The sequence below is a fragment of the Antennarius striatus genome, chromosome 8 (genome assembly GCF_040054535.1).
Source record: "Antennarius striatus isolate MH-2024 chromosome 8, ASM4005453v1, whole genome shotgun sequence".
Lineage (NCBI taxonomy): Eukaryota > Metazoa > Chordata > Actinopteri > Lophiiformes > Antennariidae > Antennarius > Antennarius striatus.
Genome location: NC_090783.1, coordinates 12,002,408 through 12,024,327, shown reverse-complemented (window position 1 = coordinate 12,024,327; position 21,920 = coordinate 12,002,408). Strand labels below are relative to the sequence as shown.

At 39.1% G+C, this 21,920-nt stretch overlaps 2 protein-coding genes across 3 annotated transcripts; one reads left to right on the top strand and one right to left on the bottom strand.

Moving 5' to 3' along the window:
• The first annotated feature begins 1,077 nt into the window (after window positions 1-1,077).
• Window positions 1,078-13,976, top strand: mrpl45 (mitochondrial ribosomal protein L45). Of its 2 annotated transcripts, none has more exons than XM_068322628.1 (8): window positions 1,078-1,211; window positions 2,289-2,490; window positions 2,838-2,955; window positions 3,635-3,733; window positions 5,262-5,310; window positions 5,480-5,602; window positions 9,191-9,364; window positions 13,530-13,976. In XM_068322628.1, exons 1-8 carry the CDS (start codon window positions 1,149-1,151, stop codon window positions 13,626-13,628), a joined length of 927 nt encoding a protein of 308 aa, XP_068178729.1. In that variant the 5' UTR covers window positions 1,078-1,148; the 3' UTR covers window positions 13,629-13,976. The 2 variants fall into 2 exon arrangements, with proteins under 2 accessions (XP_068178729.1, XP_068178728.1); XM_068322627.1 differs by having other exon boundaries at window positions 5,480-5,629.
• A 2,958-nt stretch (window positions 13,977-16,934) lies between these two features.
• Window positions 16,935-20,167, bottom strand: LOC137600605 (probable G-protein coupled receptor 179). The gene is made up of 2 exons (XM_068322333.1): window positions 19,537-20,167; window positions 16,935-17,128 (listed from the first exon to the last, which is right to left on the bottom strand). The coding sequence occupies exons 1-2, from the start codon at window positions 20,165-20,167 to the stop codon at window positions 16,935-16,937; spliced, it is 825 nt and encodes a 274-aa protein (XP_068178434.1).
• Between the last annotated feature and the right edge of the window lie 1,753 nt (window positions 20,168-21,920).

The following is a 21,920-nucleotide window of genomic DNA, read 5'->3' as shown; positions in this document are numbered from 1 at the left end:
TCTACAGTTATTTTTTCTAATAACATAGCAGATGCCTTACGGCATATTGTTCACGTGATTCCTTCTGGCAGATGTGCCGTGATTTATTGGGCACTGTGATTGGTTGGGCCCTTGATTGACAGGTAGTGGGTGGAGTTAAAAAGCGTGACAGAGCGAGACTTTTCAAGTGAGCTTATTAAAATATATATGTGGGGAGATTATATATATACATATATACACACTGTATATATATATATATATATATATATATATACACTGTGTATATATATATATATATATATACACTGTGTGTATATATATATATACTGTATATACACACTGTATATAAATATATATAAAAGCTAGTGCTTTGATCAATAACAGTAGGTAAGAGCACTAGTTTTGATCTTTGACCTATGCAAGTAGGTCAGGGTAAAATTTTGAATTCAGGGATGTCGCAGGATGTTGCAGTCTGTGACTGCATTGGTTCTTATTACTATTACATCCCACTTCATTGCGGTGATGTATTGTAATTGTCAGTGTTCGTGTGTTCGTCCGTTTATCCACTCGTTTGTCTGTTTGTGTGTCCACCAAATATCTTCGTAACCGTTGCAGATAGAAAGATGAAACAAAGAGCACATTACTCGGGCAGCAAAGAGGATGAAAATGAGATCATGACCTTGACCTTGAGGAAACTAGGTCAAGGTCAAAATTATTCACCAAGGAACCGAAAAAGAGAAAGACGAGGGAGAAGGCCAGTGTGAGTAAGACCATAGATCAAAGCTAGTGCTTTGATCAATGACAGTAGGTCAGAGCACTAGCTTTAAACTTTGACCTATGCAAGTAAGTCAGGGTAAAATTTTGAATTCAAGGGTGTCGCGGGATTTTACAGTCTGTGACTGCATTGGTTCTAGTTATTAGTTTCAGATTGAAAGGGGGTGTTTTCAAAGACCTGCAGTATTACACGAACGCTCTTGTCCAGGTGATGGCAGTAATCGTACCTCGTAGCTGTTTGCCAACCGCCCTGAAGCAGAAGAAGACTAATTAAGTTACTATTCACCATCCAGATCAGAGGGCGGCGGTAATGCGCCACAGACGACCACGAGGAAACAGCAAAAGAGCAGGAAGAACAAAAGGAGGAAAGGACAAGAAGAAGAGCAGGAAGTAAGATGGCGGTGCCCTTGAGGCGTTTGGGATTGGGTCTTCATAGAGCAACATGTTTTGTTTCAAAGGTATGGAATTATGAAATTACACTCTCCTGGCTGGCTGTTAGTTAAGAGCCACATTACTTTAAATCCTAATGTTACATATATATATATATATATATATATAGGTATATATATATATACATATATTATCCGTAGGTATAGTAAACGAGACTGCATTTGGCAAGTTAAAGAGATAAAATGTTTGTAACAGCCGTATTAGAAATACATGTGATAGATCGAAACCCAGTATTTTCTTATTATTGATATCGTGGTTTTTATTAATCTTATTCTTAAGAACTGCACTAACGGTGTGTGTTGGTGTTTTTGGCTGCTTGTCGACAGTGTTCTGGATTTTTTCGACACAGTTTCCACACATCCGTAGGATTAAAACTTTCGGTGTCAGCACCCCTGACTATGGTGGAAGATGTCCTGGTATTGTTTCGATATGCAGCTGTGAAAAACTACCAGTAATTCACTGAATTCTGAATCTACCTGAAGTAAATTCACACGAGTAACAGCATCACAGTTACTGCAAGACTCTTGACCAGAACATTATGGTAAATGTTGGACTGCAGTTGTTGCTGCCAGAGTGGCACATCCAATTATTAGGTTTAGGGCAATTTTTTTTCACTCGTGTGGTATTTTGTGATATTGGACGATGTCCTTTCCCTGAATTAAAGTGTTTTATGATGATTTGAAACATTTATGTGTGAGAAACGAGCAAAAACGGAGGAAATTTGTACACTTTTTCTCAGCACTGCATATGAAGTACTTGTATTTGTTGAAAATTTGTTAAAATTCTCAATATGCAAAGCAAGATTTGTAGATTGAACAGTGTTTTTTGTCTTCAAATATTAGTATAATGTGCATTTATAGTAGCATGAACACCCATGTGAATTAGAAAAAATTTAAATTTACATTTTAGTACAGTACTGAAACAAATGTGCTTGAATACTTTCCGCCACTGACAAAAATTGTAACAATAATAATAAATTATAATTTAGAAAGATGAATGATCACATTTCGTATTTGACACTGTCACAGATAAATTCAAATAATTAAAACACCTCTGATTGTAAAACACTTGTGGTCTCTTCTCAGAATGCTGAAGGATTTCCAGATGTGTGTCTTCCTATCCCATTTTTCCTTCCAGTCCGTACCAAGAGGAAGCGTGATATTCCTCCAGGAATAAGGCAGAAGAAAGCTGTTGATGATGATCAGAAGATAGCGGCCAGGGCCAAAGCCGCAGGCATCATGTTAGAACAGAAGTTAATGGAGAGAACCATCAACATTGCTTGTTCCGGTAGTAATTGTTATAGAAACATCTTGACAGGCCTACATAAAGTTTTTAGATGGACAGATATATAAGTATGTTCCTATTTTTTGCTAAAAGTTACAGAAGAAAAACGTGTTGCTAGGTTGTGAAGAAAGTTTAGTGTTCAGTAATCAGATAATTTGTACTGAGATAAATTTGACATGTCACCTTTGTCCTCAGATGTCATCAGCAGGTTGTTGTATTTTCTAAACTTCTTGGCATCCCGAAAGTGGGGACCTGCGTTTCATTTATTAATAATTTTTAAGTGAAACTAGTTTGTTATACTTCATCTGCTGGGGGTTACACTGATAAGTTTTATCTGTTGTCTCCATTAGAAAAAATCTTTGATCCCTACATCCCACCCGAAGGTGATGCTCGTATTTCGCTTCTGTCTAAAGAAGGCATGAAACAAAGGAGTGTGCAGTTTCGACAGACTGCTACGTCTCGGATGTCGTAAGATTGTTTCTTCTGTGCTCGTGTTATGATTTTTATGTTTATGTAATGATGTTCTTGTCAAACATACGTGGACCTTTCAGGCCATAATTGAATTTGCAGTAGTGATGTCCACAAGAATGAAGGTGCCTCTTTTGGGGAATTGTTCACGCAAAATTGCCAATTCAGTCATAATGTACGCAGCACATTAATAAGGAGCCATGTGAAGTTTCTTTAAGCTTTACAGCAATGGTGCACATTTTCTAAGTAATTACTGAAAACAGGCTGTATTTTAAAATGTGAAAAAACATAAAACTGGCGCCAAATGATCTCATAATCTAATCTCAAAGTCCACAAGATAGCACACCAATTTGAAATGTTTATTAACACAAAAGTTATATTTTCAACATTGTTTTGTCTTAGTTATACCAAAAAGGCTGATGAGGAAAAAAAGATGAGGGCGGGCTTCACATAACCATAACCACATAATCATAACCACATACCTCACAAATCGGTTTAGGCCCCAGAACTGCCTTAATCTTTTGTGCATATGAGTTTTTGTTAATTTTGAAGTAAGCCTAAGAAACTTCAAATATCTCTTCTTATCTTAAGAAAAGTTGTTGTTTTTCTGATTGTACTTATTTAATGACATACTTTATAGTTAATTGAGAAAAGCATGTTATTTTGCTGTTTCTAACAGGTTTCGTAAAATCAAAGCAAATGACTCCTGGTTCAACACAAAGGATTTTGCAGAGTACGCACAGGAAACCTTCATCAAGGCTCACAACTGCCTGACACAGTAAGAAAATTTCACTAAGAGTAGTGAGGCTGCCTGACGACAAACAACTTTTTCTTTGTTGTTATTACGGCATTGTTGGCAGAATTAGGTAAAAAAGCGCTTTGTTCCAGTAGCTGTTTTTTTATGAAAAATTACAGTGCTGAGCTGATATACATTTAGTGTTAAGCAATTATGTTGATTTTAATCAACCTCTCTTAATTTGGAAAAGACTCGTCTGGTGCATATTTTCAATTAAATATTGGTTCTGTCTCCCTCCCACCTCCAAAAACATGCGCTTCAGGTTAATTGGCTGGTCCCAAATTGACCGTAGGTATGAGTGTGTGCGTGAGTGTTTATCTGTGTCTCTGTGTGGCTCCACGGTGCACTGGAGTCGCACCCGGAGTTCCCCCCCCCTCACGCCCTAAGCCCGCTGGGATAAGTTCCAGTGACCCACGACAGCTGACAAAGTGGTAAAGAAGATGGATGGATGGATATGAAACAAAAGATCATTAAGATGAAATAATTTTTAACAATCTATTAAATTGACATTAATTGTAGTGTTCATCAAAGAAGTCAAAATTAATTATTTTACAAATCTGAGCATGTTTTTTACATCCTTCTTCAAAGCAGTGATGTGTTGTGATTGTTAGCGTTTGTGTTCGTCCGTTCGTCCATCCCTTAGTTATTTCAACAAATATCTTCGCAACCATTTCAGATAGAAAGATGAAACAAAAAGCACATTACTTGGCCAGCAAAGTGGATGAAAATGAGACCAATGAAGTATTATTTATATGGCAACAGACATTTTGAAGCGCTTTAACAGACAGAAAATCTCAACTCTCCAGAGCAAGCATAAGCGACAAAAATTATGATGAGATGATGACCTTGAGAAAACTAGGTCAGGGTCAGATTTCAACTTTTGTACACAGATGAGATAGAAAGAGGAGGGAGAAGGCTAGCGTGAGTGAGGTGAAAGTAGTTCAGAGCACTAGCTTTGATCTATGACCTTTGCAAGTAGGGTTAGGGTAAAATTTTGAATTCAGGGGTGTCGCAGGATATTTCAGTCTGTGACTGCATTGGTTCTTGTTTTGTTTTTGTTTTTGAGAATTTAAGTGTCAGTGGGTGAGGTTCACCAAATCTGTTCAAGTTGATCTGAATTAAGTGAATGGATGATGATGAATGATGGTAATGGGTGAATTTCATTCACTGAAAACAATGAGATACTATTTGAAGCATCTGATGTTAAACTATTTTGTTACTTGTGAAGCGCCATAGTATGTCTCTTTGGAATACAGCAGGCCATTTGCTTTTGTATGAAGTAGCTGGTTTTAGCTTTCTTTTTATGTTCAATCCAGTAGCAAATTGACCTGTAGTCAGTCACTGAGCCTTCGGTAGTTAGTCGGGCTGAGACTTCAGTCATGAAGCTGTTCCACTACTTACGCAGAGTGGCTCACTTGATCAAGACTTAGGTGAAGCAATGCTTAGTTTGCAGAACCCCTGAACTGATGCACTGTCAGAAACAAATTAACTTTCTTTATTTGATTTGCAGGTTCAACAAGCAGGAACTTCGTTTGTTGGTGACAGAGAGATGTTATCCTGTGAGTTCCTCTTTTGAAAACTATATGTTCAGTGATATAAATAAATACAGGGACTGCCATGGCTGAAATGTGGTGTCAGAATGCCATTTGTTATTTTTTCATCTTTATTGTTGTTGTTGTTGTTGTTACTATTATTATTATTATTATTTACTCCTGTTTTTGTATTCAGGAGATGACGAGAGGGAACCGGTATAAGACAATCCGATGGGCGTTTGTTGAGTCTATTGAACCACCAAGAATAGTCCATGCCCGTATCTCTGACATGGTGTCGAAACAAAACCTTTATGGCCAGGTGACGGTCCGCATGCACTCAAGACAGGTATGACACATACAGGGTACTGTAAGTTCACAGACTAATTCAAATATGATATGAATTTAAACAGTTGGTTTTGAAAACTTTTTATTTTTTTGGTTTCATCTTTTTTTTCTTAAACTCTCTTTGTTACTGTTTCTGCTTTAAACATCGCTATATCACAGTAGTCACCATGTGCACGTGCTGGATTAACAAGTGCTGAAACCAGACAACTGAAATTTATGGAAATAGTTTTTCCAAAATGGATGGTATTTGGTCAGATTGATAAAAAGTTAGATTAAATGGTACATTTTCAAGAACAATAATTCCAAGTTAAACTTTCCAGTCCACTGATTTGGGAAGTTTTCAGTGTTTTCTTTGTATTAGGCTTGATCTGTTCTAGGGCTGGAAAATTAATCACAGTCCTCCAGCCTCTTCCTCTGCATGCTGGCTCCCTCCATGGCTCTGTTGGTCATGAGGTTTGTCCTTTGTCATCCTCTCTTGAGCCGAAAGCTCTGAGATCAGGTACATCTCTACTGCTTTTGGATCAAAGAAGTATTTACATACTAGGGGATAGGCATCACTGATGGTGTGCAAACTCTGGACCCAGTCAATCTCAAACCATTGAGGCTTTGCAAAGTATCTGACGTAATGCTTTTTGTCTCAGAATCACAAGTAACTGTCATGGACTACTGACATAATTTTATTTAAATCACTGAACTTCATTCTGGCAGCTTCAGAGCATTATTAGTCTTAATTCAACTAACTTATGTAGGCTTATCAATCAGGATTTGTTGAGCAATGATGAGGTCAAGTGTGATTGTAACACAAGTCTGGACCAAAGTTGGTTTTATGGGAGTCAATTTACTTGGCCTTCTCACCGTGCATCATCTTTTCAAATTCATCTTGTCTTCTGTCTTTGGTTTTCTACAGTGCCAGACTGCTTTCTGAGGGTTTTTCTCAGAAAGAAGCCAGGTGGTCTCTATGTATGCCTGAGCTTTTAAATAGTTGACTCTTGACAGTTCTTGCTCTTTTATTTTGTGGTCTTGGTACTTTATGAAAAAAGCCAAGACATTGTTTCTTTACCAAAATTAGTCACTTTTTGGGTGTAATGAATGGCATACAATTGGTGACATGCAGTAGTTGTGCTTTCTGATCTGAATTATACATATTTGTATGGTGACTTAAACGAACGGGCCTCATTCCTAGACCATTTAAATAATTATTTGTCTCCAACGTACTTGCAGGTTGTGTAGTGCCATTGACCTTGTGACACCACCTTGCTGAATTGCAGTTATCACTCTAGTCATGTCTTTAGCTACTGAGCCTTTCACCCCAAGCTTTGGACCCCTGACCCAGAATAATGTAGAGGTGCTCTAATTTCTAATCAACACAGTCCATCTCTTTGGATTACTTCTTGGTCATCTTCTTGTATTATTGGCAGATATTTTAAGAAAACAGAAGGGAGGTGTGCAGAGTTGTGGCAACTACAGAGGAATAAAGTTGATGAGCCATACGATGAAGTTATGGGAAAGAGGAGTTGAAGTTAGATTAAGGGCAGAAGTGAGCATTTGTAAGCAGCAGTATAGTTTCATTCCAAAAAAGAGTACTACTTATGCAGTATTTGCTTTAAGGATGTTGATAGAGAAATACAGAGAAGGCCAGAGGGAGCTGCATTGTTTTGTGGATCTCGAGAAAGCTTATGACAGGGTGCCCAGAGAGGAACTGTGGTATTGTATGAGGAAGTCTGGAGTGGCAGAGATGTACTGTATGTTAAAGCGGTGCAGGACATTTATGAAGACTGTAAGACAGTGGTGAGGTGTGCTGTAGGTGTGACAGAGGAGTTCAAGGTGGGGTTGGGACTGCATCAGGAATCAGCTCTGAGCTCCTCCTTGGTGATGGACAGGCTGACAAACAAGGTTAGAAAGGAATCTCCATGGACTATGATGTTTGCAGATGACATTGTGATCTGTAGTGAGAGCAGGGAACAGGTGGAGAAGAAGCTAGAGAGGTGGAGGTTTGTACTGGAAAGGAGAGCAATGAAGGTTAGCCGCAGTAAGACAGAGTACATGTGTGTGAATGAGAGGGACCCAAGTGGAAGAATGAGGTTACAGGGAGAAGCGGTCAAGAAGTTGGAGGATTTTAAGTACTTGAGGTCAACAGTCCAGAGCAATGGAGAATGTGGAAAAGAGGTGAAGAAGCGTGTGCAGGCAGGATGGAATGGGTGGAGAAAAGTGTCAGGTGTGAAAGAAGAGTTTCAGCTAAAAGGAAAGGTGTACAAAACTGGTGAGACTGGCAATGTTGTTAGGTTTACAGACGGTGTCACTGAGGAAAAGACAGGAGACAGAGCTGGAGGTAGCAGAGATGAAACCATACTGCTGCTCACAAATGCTCACTTGTGCCCTTAGTCTAGCTTCAACTACTCTTTCCCATAGCTTCATTCTCTTTGGGAGTGACCAGGATGGATAGGATATGGAATGAGTACATCAGAGGGACAGCACATAAAGTCAGAGAGGCCAGACGGAGATGGTTTGGAAATGTCCAGAGGAGAGATAGTGAATACATTGGTAGAAGGATGCTGAGTTTTGAACTGCCAGGCAGGAGGCCTAGAGAGATCATATAAGAGAATTTTATGGATGTAGTGAAAGAGGATGGTTTGAGAGAGGAGAATGCAGAAAAGGGGTTTAATGGAGGCAACTGATTCGCTGTTGCGACCCCAGAAGGGAAAAGCCGAAAGGAGAAGAAGATTTTAAGAAAACTTGGAATTCCGCCACTAGATTGTCCTAGTTGCACATCATTAGATTTGCAGACAAGGTACTATTTCATTGAGCAATTACTCAAGGTTGTCAGGTTGGCCCTTCTGATAATCTTCAGTACTACTGTAATGCTGTTTAAGTTCTCATGCAGTCAGTTAATAATGGAAAACACTGTCCCGTTATCTGTTTTGGGTCACGAATCACAACCTTCTCCAAAGACTGCTTTCACAGCGGGACCAGATGAGAACTCAAGATGCTCAGCTGTCATCAAGTGGATTATATGAGCTTGATACCAGTTCACTATTCTGATAATAGGCGGAGGTGAAGGGAGTTCATCCAATCGCTTACTTATTCCTGTCCTCCCTGCTACCTGTTAACGAGCACCTTTTCTGATGCTTAATGGAAACAATATCCAATCCCTTTTAAAATAAAAAATGTGGTTGCAGGATGTTATTTAAGCATAAGTATAATTTGGCTCCTAAGAAATTGGTAATGTCAAATGGTTTGATTAGCCAATAAGTGTCTATGGAAACTGACCCAAACATGCAGAAGCTATTTTACATCACTCAGAAGAGGCTGTTGATAATTTAAAAATGTAACAAATAATTAGGTAAGAACCCTTTTCCTTTACTTTGGGCTTTATTTAGCATATCTGTAGTATTAAGATCCATTTCCATTTCTGGAAGTTATACCCTATGTTAAGAGGTTACCACTGAGGTTATCTGTCAAGACTATTACTTCACATTGTAGTAAGCAAACTCATCAGTGGTCTGGGGATTTAAAAACAAACATGATTTGAATGAATATTCCTTTACATGTGTTTGTCTTGTAGACTTTAGCCATCTATGACCGCTTCGGAAGGCTGATTCTAGGTAATGAGGAGCGGTCTAAAGACGTCTTGGAGTACCTGGTCATGGAACGACATCTTACCAACCCTTATAGCCAATGGAGATTACATGGAAAGATTGTGCCTGCCTGGGCTCCTGCCAAAGATCCAATAATTAAGGTGACCTTCTACTCTCAGTGGATGATGACATCATATTTATTTAAAGAAGAAGAAACATACTTAATTGATCCCTGAGGGGATTTTATTCTATACATAACATATGATTATTTCATTTAGTTAAGGCCATAGCACAATTTTTTTAAGATACAATCCCTTAGAGATAAGGTGAGAAACACTGCTGTTCGCGAAAGGCTCAGTGTAGAGCCGCTGCTCCTTTGCGTGGAAGGGAGTGAGTTGAGGTGTTTTGGGCATCTGGTGCGTATGCCTCCGGGGCACCTCCCTAGGGAGGTGTTTCTGGCACGTCCAGCTGGGAGGACACCTCGGGGCAAACCCAGGACCAGGTAGAGGGATTATATCTCAACACTGGCCTGGGAACGCCTTAGGATCCCCCAGTCAGAGCTGGTGGGTGTGGCCGGGGAAAGGGAAGTTTGGGGCTCCCGTTGAAGCTGCTGCCCCCGCAACCCGATTCTGGATAAGCAGTGGAAGATGGATGGATGGATGGACAATGATGGAATCCATTAGTTGACTAGACAGGCCATAAATAACCAAATAACATGAGCACAAAATGAAGGTTTGGTCAGGTATGTTTTAAATTATATGTTGTGTTTCAGTTTCATTTCCTCAGTGTTAGGACAATTTCAGCATACAAAAGTCAATGTAATGACTTTGGCATTGAATCCAGCCAACGTTTAAGATAAAAAAAGAATGGACTGAAGACAACTGTGTGCAATAAATTTTTCATCTATTGCACTGTACAGCATACGTTACCATGATGATATATCGCAGGAAATGAACCAACGTAATACCTCACCTACAATTAACCATAACATCACCATGCTAGCCATAAATCACAGTACAAGCTTTGGGTTTAATAAACCTACACAATGTAACAGGAGGACACAGACACATTAGTTATAAGTTATTAAATTTTTTTTAATTCATTTTATTTTTCTTCTTTCCAGACATGTTATTACAACATATTACATTAATGAAGTTTTCAACAGCAGCTCTGGATTACTTCCTTTATGAAGGGCATACTGAGTTTTTTTTTTCTTCAAGGGGCTTTTTATTGATTTTTTTTCCAGGCTTTTTATTATTAAAAACAAGATATAAAGTTTAGCAGTTGAACATTCTTGACCCCCCTCTACCAAAACCATAGGAGCGGATAACAGAAAATAAACAAAAAATACTAATGATAAAAATAATTTTTTTTTAAATAAACAATGAACAGAAAATACCAATCAAGACAGGTTGATTCAGTATTTGTAACTGAATGAATTTCATATTTGACAATTCAGTGTTTGAGATTGATATACACTGTCCGGCGCATATACACTGTCAAAAAAAGGGCCCCAAATCTTGTAAATTTAATTTATGGGTCCTCAGACGATCTAATTTTTTCTATTGAGAGGAAAGACAGTGTTTCTTTGACCCAGTGGGTGTGTTGTTTTTTTTTTTTGTTTTTAGGGGGGGGGTTATGCCTCCTTTCATTTCAGTAAGATGGAGCGGCGCTCTAACAATGAGGCAAAAGTCAGGGTCTTCTGTTTGGCCACAGGTACCTGAAGTTTTTCTGGGGACACCCCAAACAGCATCACTAGAAGATCTGGGTCATTCTTGTGGTTGTGGTTCAGGAACTCAGAGCTGGTCTGAAAAACTGAATGCTGAAAAGCTCCTAGAGAGGGACAGGACCAGTACATATGAATTAGGGAGGCTTCTGCACACTTACATTAACGTTTCTAAGTGAAACTTTTGGATATATTTTAGAGAGTTTTATTAGATAGGTGAGCACTGTGCACCATCTTACACTGAGTGACATTCAGACATTTAAGAGTCATGCGCCTGCTTAACAATGGAGTCCCAGATGTTATCAAGAAGGCCTAAAGTAGTCAGTGATGAGGACTCGCCTGGTATGAATCTACTGTATATGACACAGAAATAGCTCCCTTCTTATGTGGGTCAAGATTAAAAAAGTCATTCACAGGTGACAAAGATGGGAATTTGGGTATCTGACAGCGCACAAAGTTCCTCACCTGGAGAAATTTGAAAAAATATGTATTTGGTAAGTTTTACCTTTCTGATAACTGCTTTAAATAGGCAGATGTCTTCTCAATAAATAGGTCTTGAAAGCAGCGGAGGCCTAAGTCATGCCATGTTTCAAACGTTTTACCCTGCATTGGTGGAACAAAGAGTTAATTTTATGCTTTGGGGCTAAGGAGTGAATTTCAGAAGGCCAAAGACAAAGGTCCCCAACCAGGTTATTTGTAGGTGTCCGTCCAATCCCAGGCAGGGCAGCACCTACATATGCTAACAGAGACCTACATATGTTCTCATGGTGAGCACTGCTCACCATGAGAACCCAGGATGGGCAGTCAGGGTTATCGTAACATCACCAATACAGCATGCATCTTGTGTTGGCTGCCTAGTAGTATTAAAAATTAAGAAAAGCCATGCCACCCTGGTTTTTTGGTCTTTGAAGGAAGACTTAACGGAGTCTAGGCTGTTTACCCTTCCAAATTAATGATTAAATTATGGACTCTAAAGATTTGAGAAAAGATTAAGGAAGGAAAACAGATATGCAATGGAACAGATTCAAGTAGAGTGGTCATTTTAATATGTCTAATTAAGTTTATACGTTTAATCATATCCAGGGGGAACAATTTCAAGAGGTCCCGCTTAGTTCTATGTTTGGCAAAATTGGCCTTGAAGAGGAGGTTATAAGAGCCTAAAAGGTACTGTTAATTGAAGCTGTAAATAGTTTAGACTATGTAATAGGAAAAAGTTTGCTCTTGTGCAAGTTTAGCGTATATCCAGAGAACTGGCTAATACTGTTGTTTTTTAAACCCATTTTATGCCACTTTTTTCCTATAAGGGAGAAATTCATCAACACTGCACCATAGCAAAGAAGAAAATTTTATTGAAATTTCACATTGTGCTTACATGCTAGTATAAACAGGGGTTACATGTCAGATAAAAGCAAAATCCAGCCTGTTCAAGACTTGTGACAATTTCACAATAACTATATAGCAGTGTTTTTTTTAAATGTAATGTCATTGTTACGATGTTGATGCTTTTCCATGCTTTTGCTGTTTTTTTACGCACCTATAATTTCCATGACTACCTGTTTCACTCTGCTTGCCACAAAGTCCCTTCCCTAGTAAAATAATGGAAATAAGTGTCTTTTGAAAATAAAGTTTTAAATTCCTATTTAAAAAGAAATAAGGACAGTAATAGTCATGCTCTACTCCCCTTTAAGCTACAAATAGCAGACTATTTCACTAAAATCAGACAATAGTAACATGCGTTTTTTGACTTCCTGTCATGCATGTGTTACTATGTACTGCATCTCATTTTCTTCAAAGCAAAACCCAACCCTCTTATGTGAACAAGGAACATTCTGTCAGCAAGAAGTGCGGAGACTGTCTACAAAGTATTACAAAAAAGCAATAGCTTAATTGATTTACAGTGCACTCACCAAAACCGACACAATACAAGGGAACATTTGCTCTTAGTCCTACAACGATATTTTATGTAAGCCATAGTATGCATACTAAGACCTCTTGGTTACTAACTAAATTTTGACTTATTCTGAAGTAGTTTTCTTAAGTCAGGTTTTCCATGATGGTGTGTTTTTATAATCTAACAAAAAAATTTTATTTAATTTTTTCAAATTTTGAAGTTGAAATGTCTGATTTCCAAATGGAAATTTTCATTATTTCTGTTAACAAATTGGTAAAAATGGATACAACTCATTTTATCCTGTTATTTATGGACACACTTAGTTATGTCATTTGTGATCCTTCTTCTTCTTCTTTTCCTTTCGGCTTTTCCCTTCAGGGGTCGCCACAGCGAATCAATTTCCTCCATTATGTCATTTGTGATGTGTCATTTGAAATTCATAGAAAAGTGTGTGTACGTGTGTGCATACGTGTGTAACAGTGATATTAAGCAAGATAATAGTGGAACAAACATTTAAATTGTATTAGGGGTGTTCTACATTGGTGTGAATTTGTTTTCCTGTGTAAACCTTTCTAAATCTGGTTATTTAATCTGGATCCTGATAATTTTCATTGGAACAGAAATCAGGGTATAGATGACATGTTAGAAATTTTTTATTTTTTTTTGACTGCTGACAAATGATGCTCAGTTTCACTTTTTGTTTTTCCAGACTGTGATGATTACCGGTCCAAAACTGAGTCCCGGAGAGGAGTTTGATGCCCTTAACTACAGTGTTCCCAAACCAATCCCAGTTCAATGGAACAAATAGGCCACTTGGTGGCACTGCTCCTCTTACCAAACCACAACAAGACTACAGTATCTGAATTCATTAGCCATTCATTCTATTGCAAATTTGACAGTAGCAAGTTAGTTTGGCCATAATGGCAGGAGCATGAGGCTCTCTAATTGCTTTTGGCTGTTGAAAGATTGGAAGCAAAGGATGATATTTAGGATGAGAAAACCACTGTACTCTGCAGACACTGGTTACCTCATTCCCTACAGCAATTTGTCAGCCAAGAGTAATGATGCATTTTTCCGCAATTGTAAGTTGTTCCATGACTGACTTCTTTTTCTTTTAAGATTAATGTGCACATCTAATAAAAAATACAGATATCCACACTTTGTATTTTTCTAACTAATAGATTGTATGCTAACCTCAGGGAATGAAAAGAAAGTGCTGTTTGCACTCTTCACTAGTCTTTCATGGAAGATTTTGCATGCAAAATTATAAACAAAAAACTGTCTAAACAATTTGAGGCATTTGTTTAATCAAAATTTGGTTGAAATAATACAGTGCTTACGAAACTAGGTCATTCCATTGGGAAGAAAAAGAAAAAACACAACCATGGCACATGGTTTAGCAATGAGATTGCAGCGAAAAACCCATGTGCTAAAGAACACAATAGATTTCACTAATAGGTTGTTGGTGTAAACACTGACTTAATGACTAATACGGTCTGCATTTTTTAGAAAGTTTTCTTCTCCATAAAAGTTACTCTATTAATGCTTCTTTTAAAACCCAATTTTATGAGAAATTTAGTGATTCCGAGTTTTCTGTCATACATGAGAGGGCTATGGCTGTTTATCAATCTCTTCCCCAATTGTGGTTTTTGTCTGGAGCATGTATTGATACATGACCCCATGTATTAACCCAAATACTTGTGTCTTGAAATTTTTAACTTTTCAAACGAGTTTTATTTCTGTGGAGTTCAGCTGATCATCTTTCAGCAAAATATATATACAGTGATACCTCTACTTTCGAATGTCTCTACTTATGAAATTTCTCAGCAGGACAATATTACCTCTACTTACGAAAGAAACTTCGATTTACGTAATGTAAAAAAACAGTATTGGCAGATCCTCGAATCTCCCACAGGTTCCTGAACGCAACATTCTCATAGCTGCTCTGCCATTGGCTATTACATATCTTCCTGGCATCCCATTGGCTAAGAGGGATGCCACTCCACGTCTGTGTGGAACTAGAATAGTGCTTATGGAATGTCTCGGCATTCGGCACTCTACCCGTAAGGTAGTCTAATAGTTTTGCTTAAATATAACTTTTTGAGTACGTATTCGCTATGGACCCCAAGAAGGTAACGGAGAAAAGAGGAAAAGAAAAGACGAAGAAAAGAGGTTTTTTTGTCCATACAAAGAAAGCAAGAGATAATAGAAGAGCATGAGAAAGGGATGCGTTTGGTTGATCTCGCCAAAGAATATGGCCGTAATGCATCTACAATCACCACGTTATTAAAACAAAAGGAAGTTTAAGGAGTTCAAGGCATCGCGTGGGTGTTTGGAGAAGTTTAAAAGGAGGACTGGAATTCACTCTTGTTCAGCATCGTGAGATAGGAGCGCATGAACCAAAGGGCAAAAAACAATGGGGACAGCAGTTAAAAGGTAAATGACCATATTTTATTATTCTTTATTCTTTGTTTTTTACGTTATGCACAACTCGCATTTATTGTGTAATAATCTAATCATAACATGTATTTGTTACATGTTTTGATGCATTTTTATACTTCATAAAATATGTCGGAATTTTTGTGGGTTTGGAACGGATTAGGGCATTTGCATGGAAAACACGTCTCTACTTACGTAATTTTCTACTTATGTAATTTCTTCCAGAACCAATTAATTTCTTTAGAGGTACCACTTTATATAAAAATGACTAATAAACTAGATATTAGTCAATAAATAGGGACAATTCTTCAGAAATGATTGAACTTTCCTCCAAAGAACATTATTTGTAGTTTTTATATATTTACTAAGTCTAACTGTATTTAAATAGTAATGCATGTATATTAAAAAAATCCCTCTTTATTAGAGCCCTGGGAGTTTTGGGGGTTCTTTAGAATCTTTGCTGTTCTTAAGACCACTTCTGAAAAAAGACCTCTGACCATCAGACCATCTGGAATCTGCTGGAGCCATTGTACCAGTTTGGGGATCGCAGCAAACGATATCACCTATGGGCCACTCTGAGTCCTCTGGTTATTCCTTCGTTTTATTTTCCTTCATTGTGTTACTGTCAGGTGGGACTGCCACATCTGTCACTACTGCCCTCATCTGCATCTTGTCAACTCCTCTTGTGTCTGGTCGGGTAGCCAGTAGCTGTTTGTGGTCATTCTTCCCACCAGGACTTGGGATCTTCAGATGTCTGCTGGGCACATACTGTATTTCCTTGACACTAGACCAGGGATCCCCAACCCGTGGACCGGTACCGGTCTATGGGTCATTTGGTACTGGGCCGCACAGAAAGAAAAAATAAATTGACATACTTCCGTTTCATTTGTTTCGAAGTCTGAAATATTTTTTTATTTTGAAAAAAGACATCCATGCTGAATGATCCACAGACGATGTATGCGTCTGTCCAGTTTGACAGGTCTCAGTCACGTGACAGGTTATCAGCCCACACAATTAAGGGCCCACAACCGCGCCAGTATTTTGGATTAAAGTCAAGGCAGATCATCGTGAGATCGCCCAGAGAGTATCAAAAACCCTGTTTCCATTTCCAACCTCCTGTCTTTGTGGAGTGGGATTTACTGCAGTGGAAAAAAAAAAAAAACTACGGAGAGGATGGGACGTCCGGAACACACTTCAGGTGTCATTGTCTCCCGTTACCCCTAGATCAGCGGTCCCCATCCGCTAATTCACATTATTGCAATTATTATTTGATTGAGTTGTTCACCCTTTTATTGGAAATGATCAGTACTAGTCCTCCAAAAATTAGCATATTGTGCTAAAGTTCATTATTTTGTGTAATGTACTGATAAACATTACACTTTCATATATTTTAGATTCATTACACACAACTAAAGTAGTTCAAGCCTTTTATTGTTTTAATATTGATGATTTCGGTAAAAAAGTAAGGGATTTTTGGTTTTATCTAACAAAATTAGCATATTTCTTCCGACCACTAAAAAAAGTGTTTATAGTACAAAAAAAGTCAACCTTCAAATAATTATGTTCAGTTATGCACTCATTACTTTGTTGGGAACCTTTTTGCTGAAATGACTGCTTTAATGCGGCATGGCATGGAGGCAATCAGCCTGTGGCACTGCTGAGGTGTTATGAAGGCTCAGGATGCTTCGATGGCGGCCTTCAGCTCATTCACAGTGTTAGGTCTGGTGTCTCTCAACTTCCTCTTCACAATATCCCACAGATTCTCTATGGGGTTCAGGTCAGGAGAGTTGGCAGGCCAATTGAGCACAGTAATACCATAGCCAGTAAACCATTTACCAGTGGTTTTGGCACTGCAGGTGCCAGGTCGTGCTGAAAAACGAAATCTTCATCTCCATAAAGCTTTTCAGCAGATGGAAGCATGAAGTGCTCCAAAATCTCCTGATAGCTAACTGCATTGACCCTGCCCTTGATAAAATATACTGGGCCAACACCAGCAGCTGACATGGCATTCCAGACCATCACTGACTGTGGGTACTTGACACTGAACTTTAGGCATTTTGGCATTTCCTTTCCCCAGTCTTCCTCCAGACTCTGGCACCTTGATTTCCGAATGACATGCAAAATTTGCTTTCATGCGAAAAAAGTACTTTGGACTACTGAGTAACAGTCCAGTGTTGTAGCCCAGGTCAGGTGCTTCTGGCGCTGTTTCTGGTTCAAAATTGGCTTCACCTGGGCAATGTGGCACCTGTAGCCCATTTCCTGCACACGCCTGTGCACGGTGGCTGTGCATGTTTTCTACTCTAGATTCAGTCCACTGCTTCCGTAAGTCCCCCAAGGTCTGGAATCGGCCTTTCTCCACAATCTTTCTCAGGGTCCGGTCACCTCTTCTGGTTGTGCAGCGTTTTCTGCAACACTTTTTCCTTCCCACAGACTTCGCACTCCGAAGTCTGTGGGAAGTCTGTGATAGAGCACTCTAAGAACAGCCTATTTGCTCAGAAATTTCTTTGTGTCTTACCCTCTTGCTTGAGGGTGTCAATGATGGTCTACTGGACACCAGTCAGGTCAGCAGTCTTACCCATGGTTTTGAGTAATGAACCAGGCTTGGAGTTTTTAAAAGCCTCAGGAATCTTTTGCAGGTGTTCAGAGTTAATTAGTTGATTCAGATGATTAGTTAATAGCTTATTTAGAGTACCCTTTCATGACATGCTAATTTTTTTAGATAGGAATTTTGGGTTTTCATGAGCTGTATGCCAAAATCATCAGTGTAAAAACAATAAAAGACCTGAAATATTTCAGTTGGTGTGCAATGAATCAAAAATATATGAAAGTTTAATTTTTATCATTACATTATGGAAATTAATTAACTATCACAATATGCTAATTTTTTGAGATGGACTAGTATGTCTCCTACGTTGAATGCACTATTGGAAGTCGCTACATTTCAAAATAAACCCCATCAGTTCAGTCACTTCAATCGAGTTTTTAATATAATTTCTTACAATTAACCCTAACCCTAACCCTTCATTTACAGAGATGTTGATTATCAATTTATGAAAAGTTTTATTGTTAATGTCTGCATGTTACATAAAACCACTGCGGATGATTTATTATTAGACCACAGCTGTCTTGGCAACATTAATGAAAATTGAGCAAATGAAGACCGGTCCGTGAAAATATAAATATGCAAAAAAGGTTGGGGACCACTGCACTAGACCATCCACTTGGTCTTGCCTCTCAGTGTATGCGGTCATAGCTCGCATCTTACAACCCTACATCTGCTCTGTGCTGTACTGTCTCAAAGGCATTTACGACAGCCTGCTACTTGGATCCTGTCTGCTGTGGTAGGCCCCTGATTCTATGAATCTGCTGCTTAGGGCAAGGCAACCTGAAGGTCCAGCCTTGACGTGTTTTCATGGAGTCATCATGTTAGTGGCATCTTTCTCCTCCTGTGGCAAGTAACAATTCCATCTGGGTCCCTGATGACTGGTAGGACATACTTGTTGATGTCCTGGATCTCCCACTGAACTGGCTTCTCTGCATCACACTTTTTCCAGAGGTGCTTGTGACTGATCCACTTTCCTTTTGAATATATTTAATTTCTCATTTGAGGAGTTTCTCCTGTTCAAAATAACTCATGGGTAATTTCAGCTATTTAAGCCTTCTTTGTATTAACATGAATTATGTTCATGTTTAAAATTAACACATCAGAATGGCCATGTCTAAACAAGTTGGGGTCTCTGTTGCTGCTTAGCACCACATACAAAGAAATCTTGGCATGTGTCCAAAGACTACTTCACCAACAGGTCTACAGAAGTTCAAGACAAGGTTATCTCTGATTTGGAACAAGATATACTGAAAATAGCTTCACATATTTAACTTTCCCCTTGATTTAGTAGTAAGGATAAAATATATAAATGATGGGTGAATTTAATTCAAGTCAGGGGGGAATACTAGAGCCTCAGCTGCACATTCTGCATCATCTTCTTCATCCTCTTCAGGAATATTTTCAGGCTCCCATGTAAAAACATCAGAGGAATTGTCTGCAAATGAACCAGATCTGCTCCTTACCATCTCCCATGGACACAAAGCATCCCGTCGACCCAAAGCTAAATTTTCTTTGGTCACACCTATGTGCTCTGTACTAATATCTGGGGGAGGCATTTCTACATTGAGTGCCCCGAGATTCTCTGTGTCTTTATCTTCCTTTCTATTGGGGATATTAAATGTTCTTTCAGTTGATGACTGTGCTTCACAGCTGTTTTGTTTTTTGACTATACCTAGTTCTTCTGTTTCCCATGGACAAACATCTGCATGAGTACTGCCTTGCTTTGTGAGTACTTTTGGTTCTTCCGTCTCCCATGGACAAACATCCGCTCGAGTACGGTCTTGCTTTGTGAGTACTTTTGGTTCTTCAATCTCCCACGGACAAACATCTGCCCGATCACTGTCTTGTTTTTCAAGAACTTTTGGCTCATCAGTCTCCCATGGACAAACATCTGCCCGAGAACTGTCTTGCTTTGTGAGCACTCTTGGTTCTTCAGTCTCCCATGGACAAACATCCCCCCGACCACTGTCTTGTTTTTCAAGAACTTTAGGCTCATCTGTCTCCCATGGACAAATATCTGTCCGAGAACTGTCTTGCTTTGTGAGTACTTTTGGATTTTCTGTCTCCCGTGGGTAAACTTCTGCCTGACTACTGTCTTGCTTTTCAAGAACTTTTGGCTCATCTGTCTCCCTTGGGCAATTATTTGCCCTATTGCTGTCTGTCTGAGAACTATCTTGCTTTTTTATAAGTTTTAGCTTTTCTGCTTCCAACTGGCAACCATCTGTCCGATTGCTTTCTTGTTTGTTGGGAACATTTGTTTCCTTTGTCTCCCATGAACAAACATCTACTGCTCTGACTGCCATGGGGTCTTCTGTATTCTGAGGACACACATTTGGATAAGCTGTGTCTTGCCTGTGTATTGGGTGAGGGGTGTCTGATTTTCTTGGATTTGGTTCATTACTGTCCCATGGACAAACAGAATCCACCATGTTCTGTCCATGTGATATAATTTTACTAGACGCAGTTTTTCCGTGGGGCTCAGTTTCCCACGGACATACATTGACTCTTAAGTTGTCTTTTCCTTTAGATTCTATGGAATCTTCTGGTTTATCTTCATGGTCAGTCTCCCATGAACATTTATCTACAGTGATGGTCATTTTTGAAACTAAGTCTGTACTTGTTGGCTGCTTGTTCCCCTCTTCCCACGGACAAATGTTTTCAATGATTTTAGGGGGATCAGGGAAATCCCATGGACAACACTCTGTTGTTTGATTCTTAGTGTCTTGTTCAACCAAATGTAGGACTGGTGGTTGTGAAAGGTACTGTTGCTCATTACTTACACTTTCTGTCAGTGCACTGGGGTAAGCAGCAGAATTAATAGCTTCTTGTCTGCTGGGCACTGTTAACATTTCTTTGGTCATCAGAGTATTTAGGTTTTCATATACCGCTTCGGACTTCTCTTGAACTTCCCAAGGACAAACAGCATATTTATTATCTTGCTTTCTTGACGGTTGACAAGTTTCTTCAGTTTCCCAGGGGAAAATATCTGAGGCTTGCTTCAAAGATTGCTGTGATTGTAAATCCCTGGACCAATTCGTATAATGCATATTGGGTCTATTCTCTGATTCTGAGGGAAACATTTTACTATTGGTACGTCCTTGCTTTTCTATGTTGTCTTGAGATTCCCATGGACATACATTAAACATGTCAGATACTTGTGATTCCCAAGGGCAGATGTCAGTTTTTATGCTCTGCTGTTTCTTCTCTCCTTCTGTGTCTCCAGTTCCATCCCATGGACACACATCTGCATGTGAGACATTACAGACTGGTGTAATTCGATTGCTACCTCTTCTGTGAGTTGAAGGAGTTCTACAACTGCTGGCAGTTTCCCAAGAACTTATACTACTACGTTTACTATTTTGTCTCGATAAAAACACATTTTCATAAGTGCTGTCTTTTTGCACATCATCCACATCCCAAGGATAAATTGCAGATTTTACAATCACAAGTCTTCTTGGGCTTCTATCACAGGAATCCCCAGAGGACAGTCTAATGGCATTCTGCTTCACAAGACATGGTTTTCCATCAGTTGTTGTCAGACTTCTTTTCTGCAATGCTCTCTTTTCAATACTTGTACGTCTACTAGATGTTCCTGATCTTGACGCCGTGGAAGCACTTTCCTGACTTTTTTGTGAAACAGAATCCTCTTTGTGTAAACATCCATCCTTAGTGGATCTGCTTCCTGCATCCATTGATCCCATAATAGATTTTACAGAAAGCAATTTATGTGTGGCAGTGCGTAAAGAGAAGACACGTTGATCTTTTGTGAGCTTTGGCCTTGGAGAGCCAGGTGCACTTGCGCTAACAGATGATTTATCTTGCACTTGTTTATCTACTGAAGGAAACATTTCTACAGGTGGTAAATGATCCCAGGGACAAATTATAGCCTTTGGAGACAATGAGGTTTTTTCCTCATCATCAGAGTTTGCATAGGTGACATGCCTCTGGTCCTTGTCCACTGAATGTTCAGGCTCCACCTCCCAGGGACAGACCTCAGCCTTGTCAAATGATTCAGACTGGAGAGCACTCCTGGTTTGGTCACTAATGGATATATTC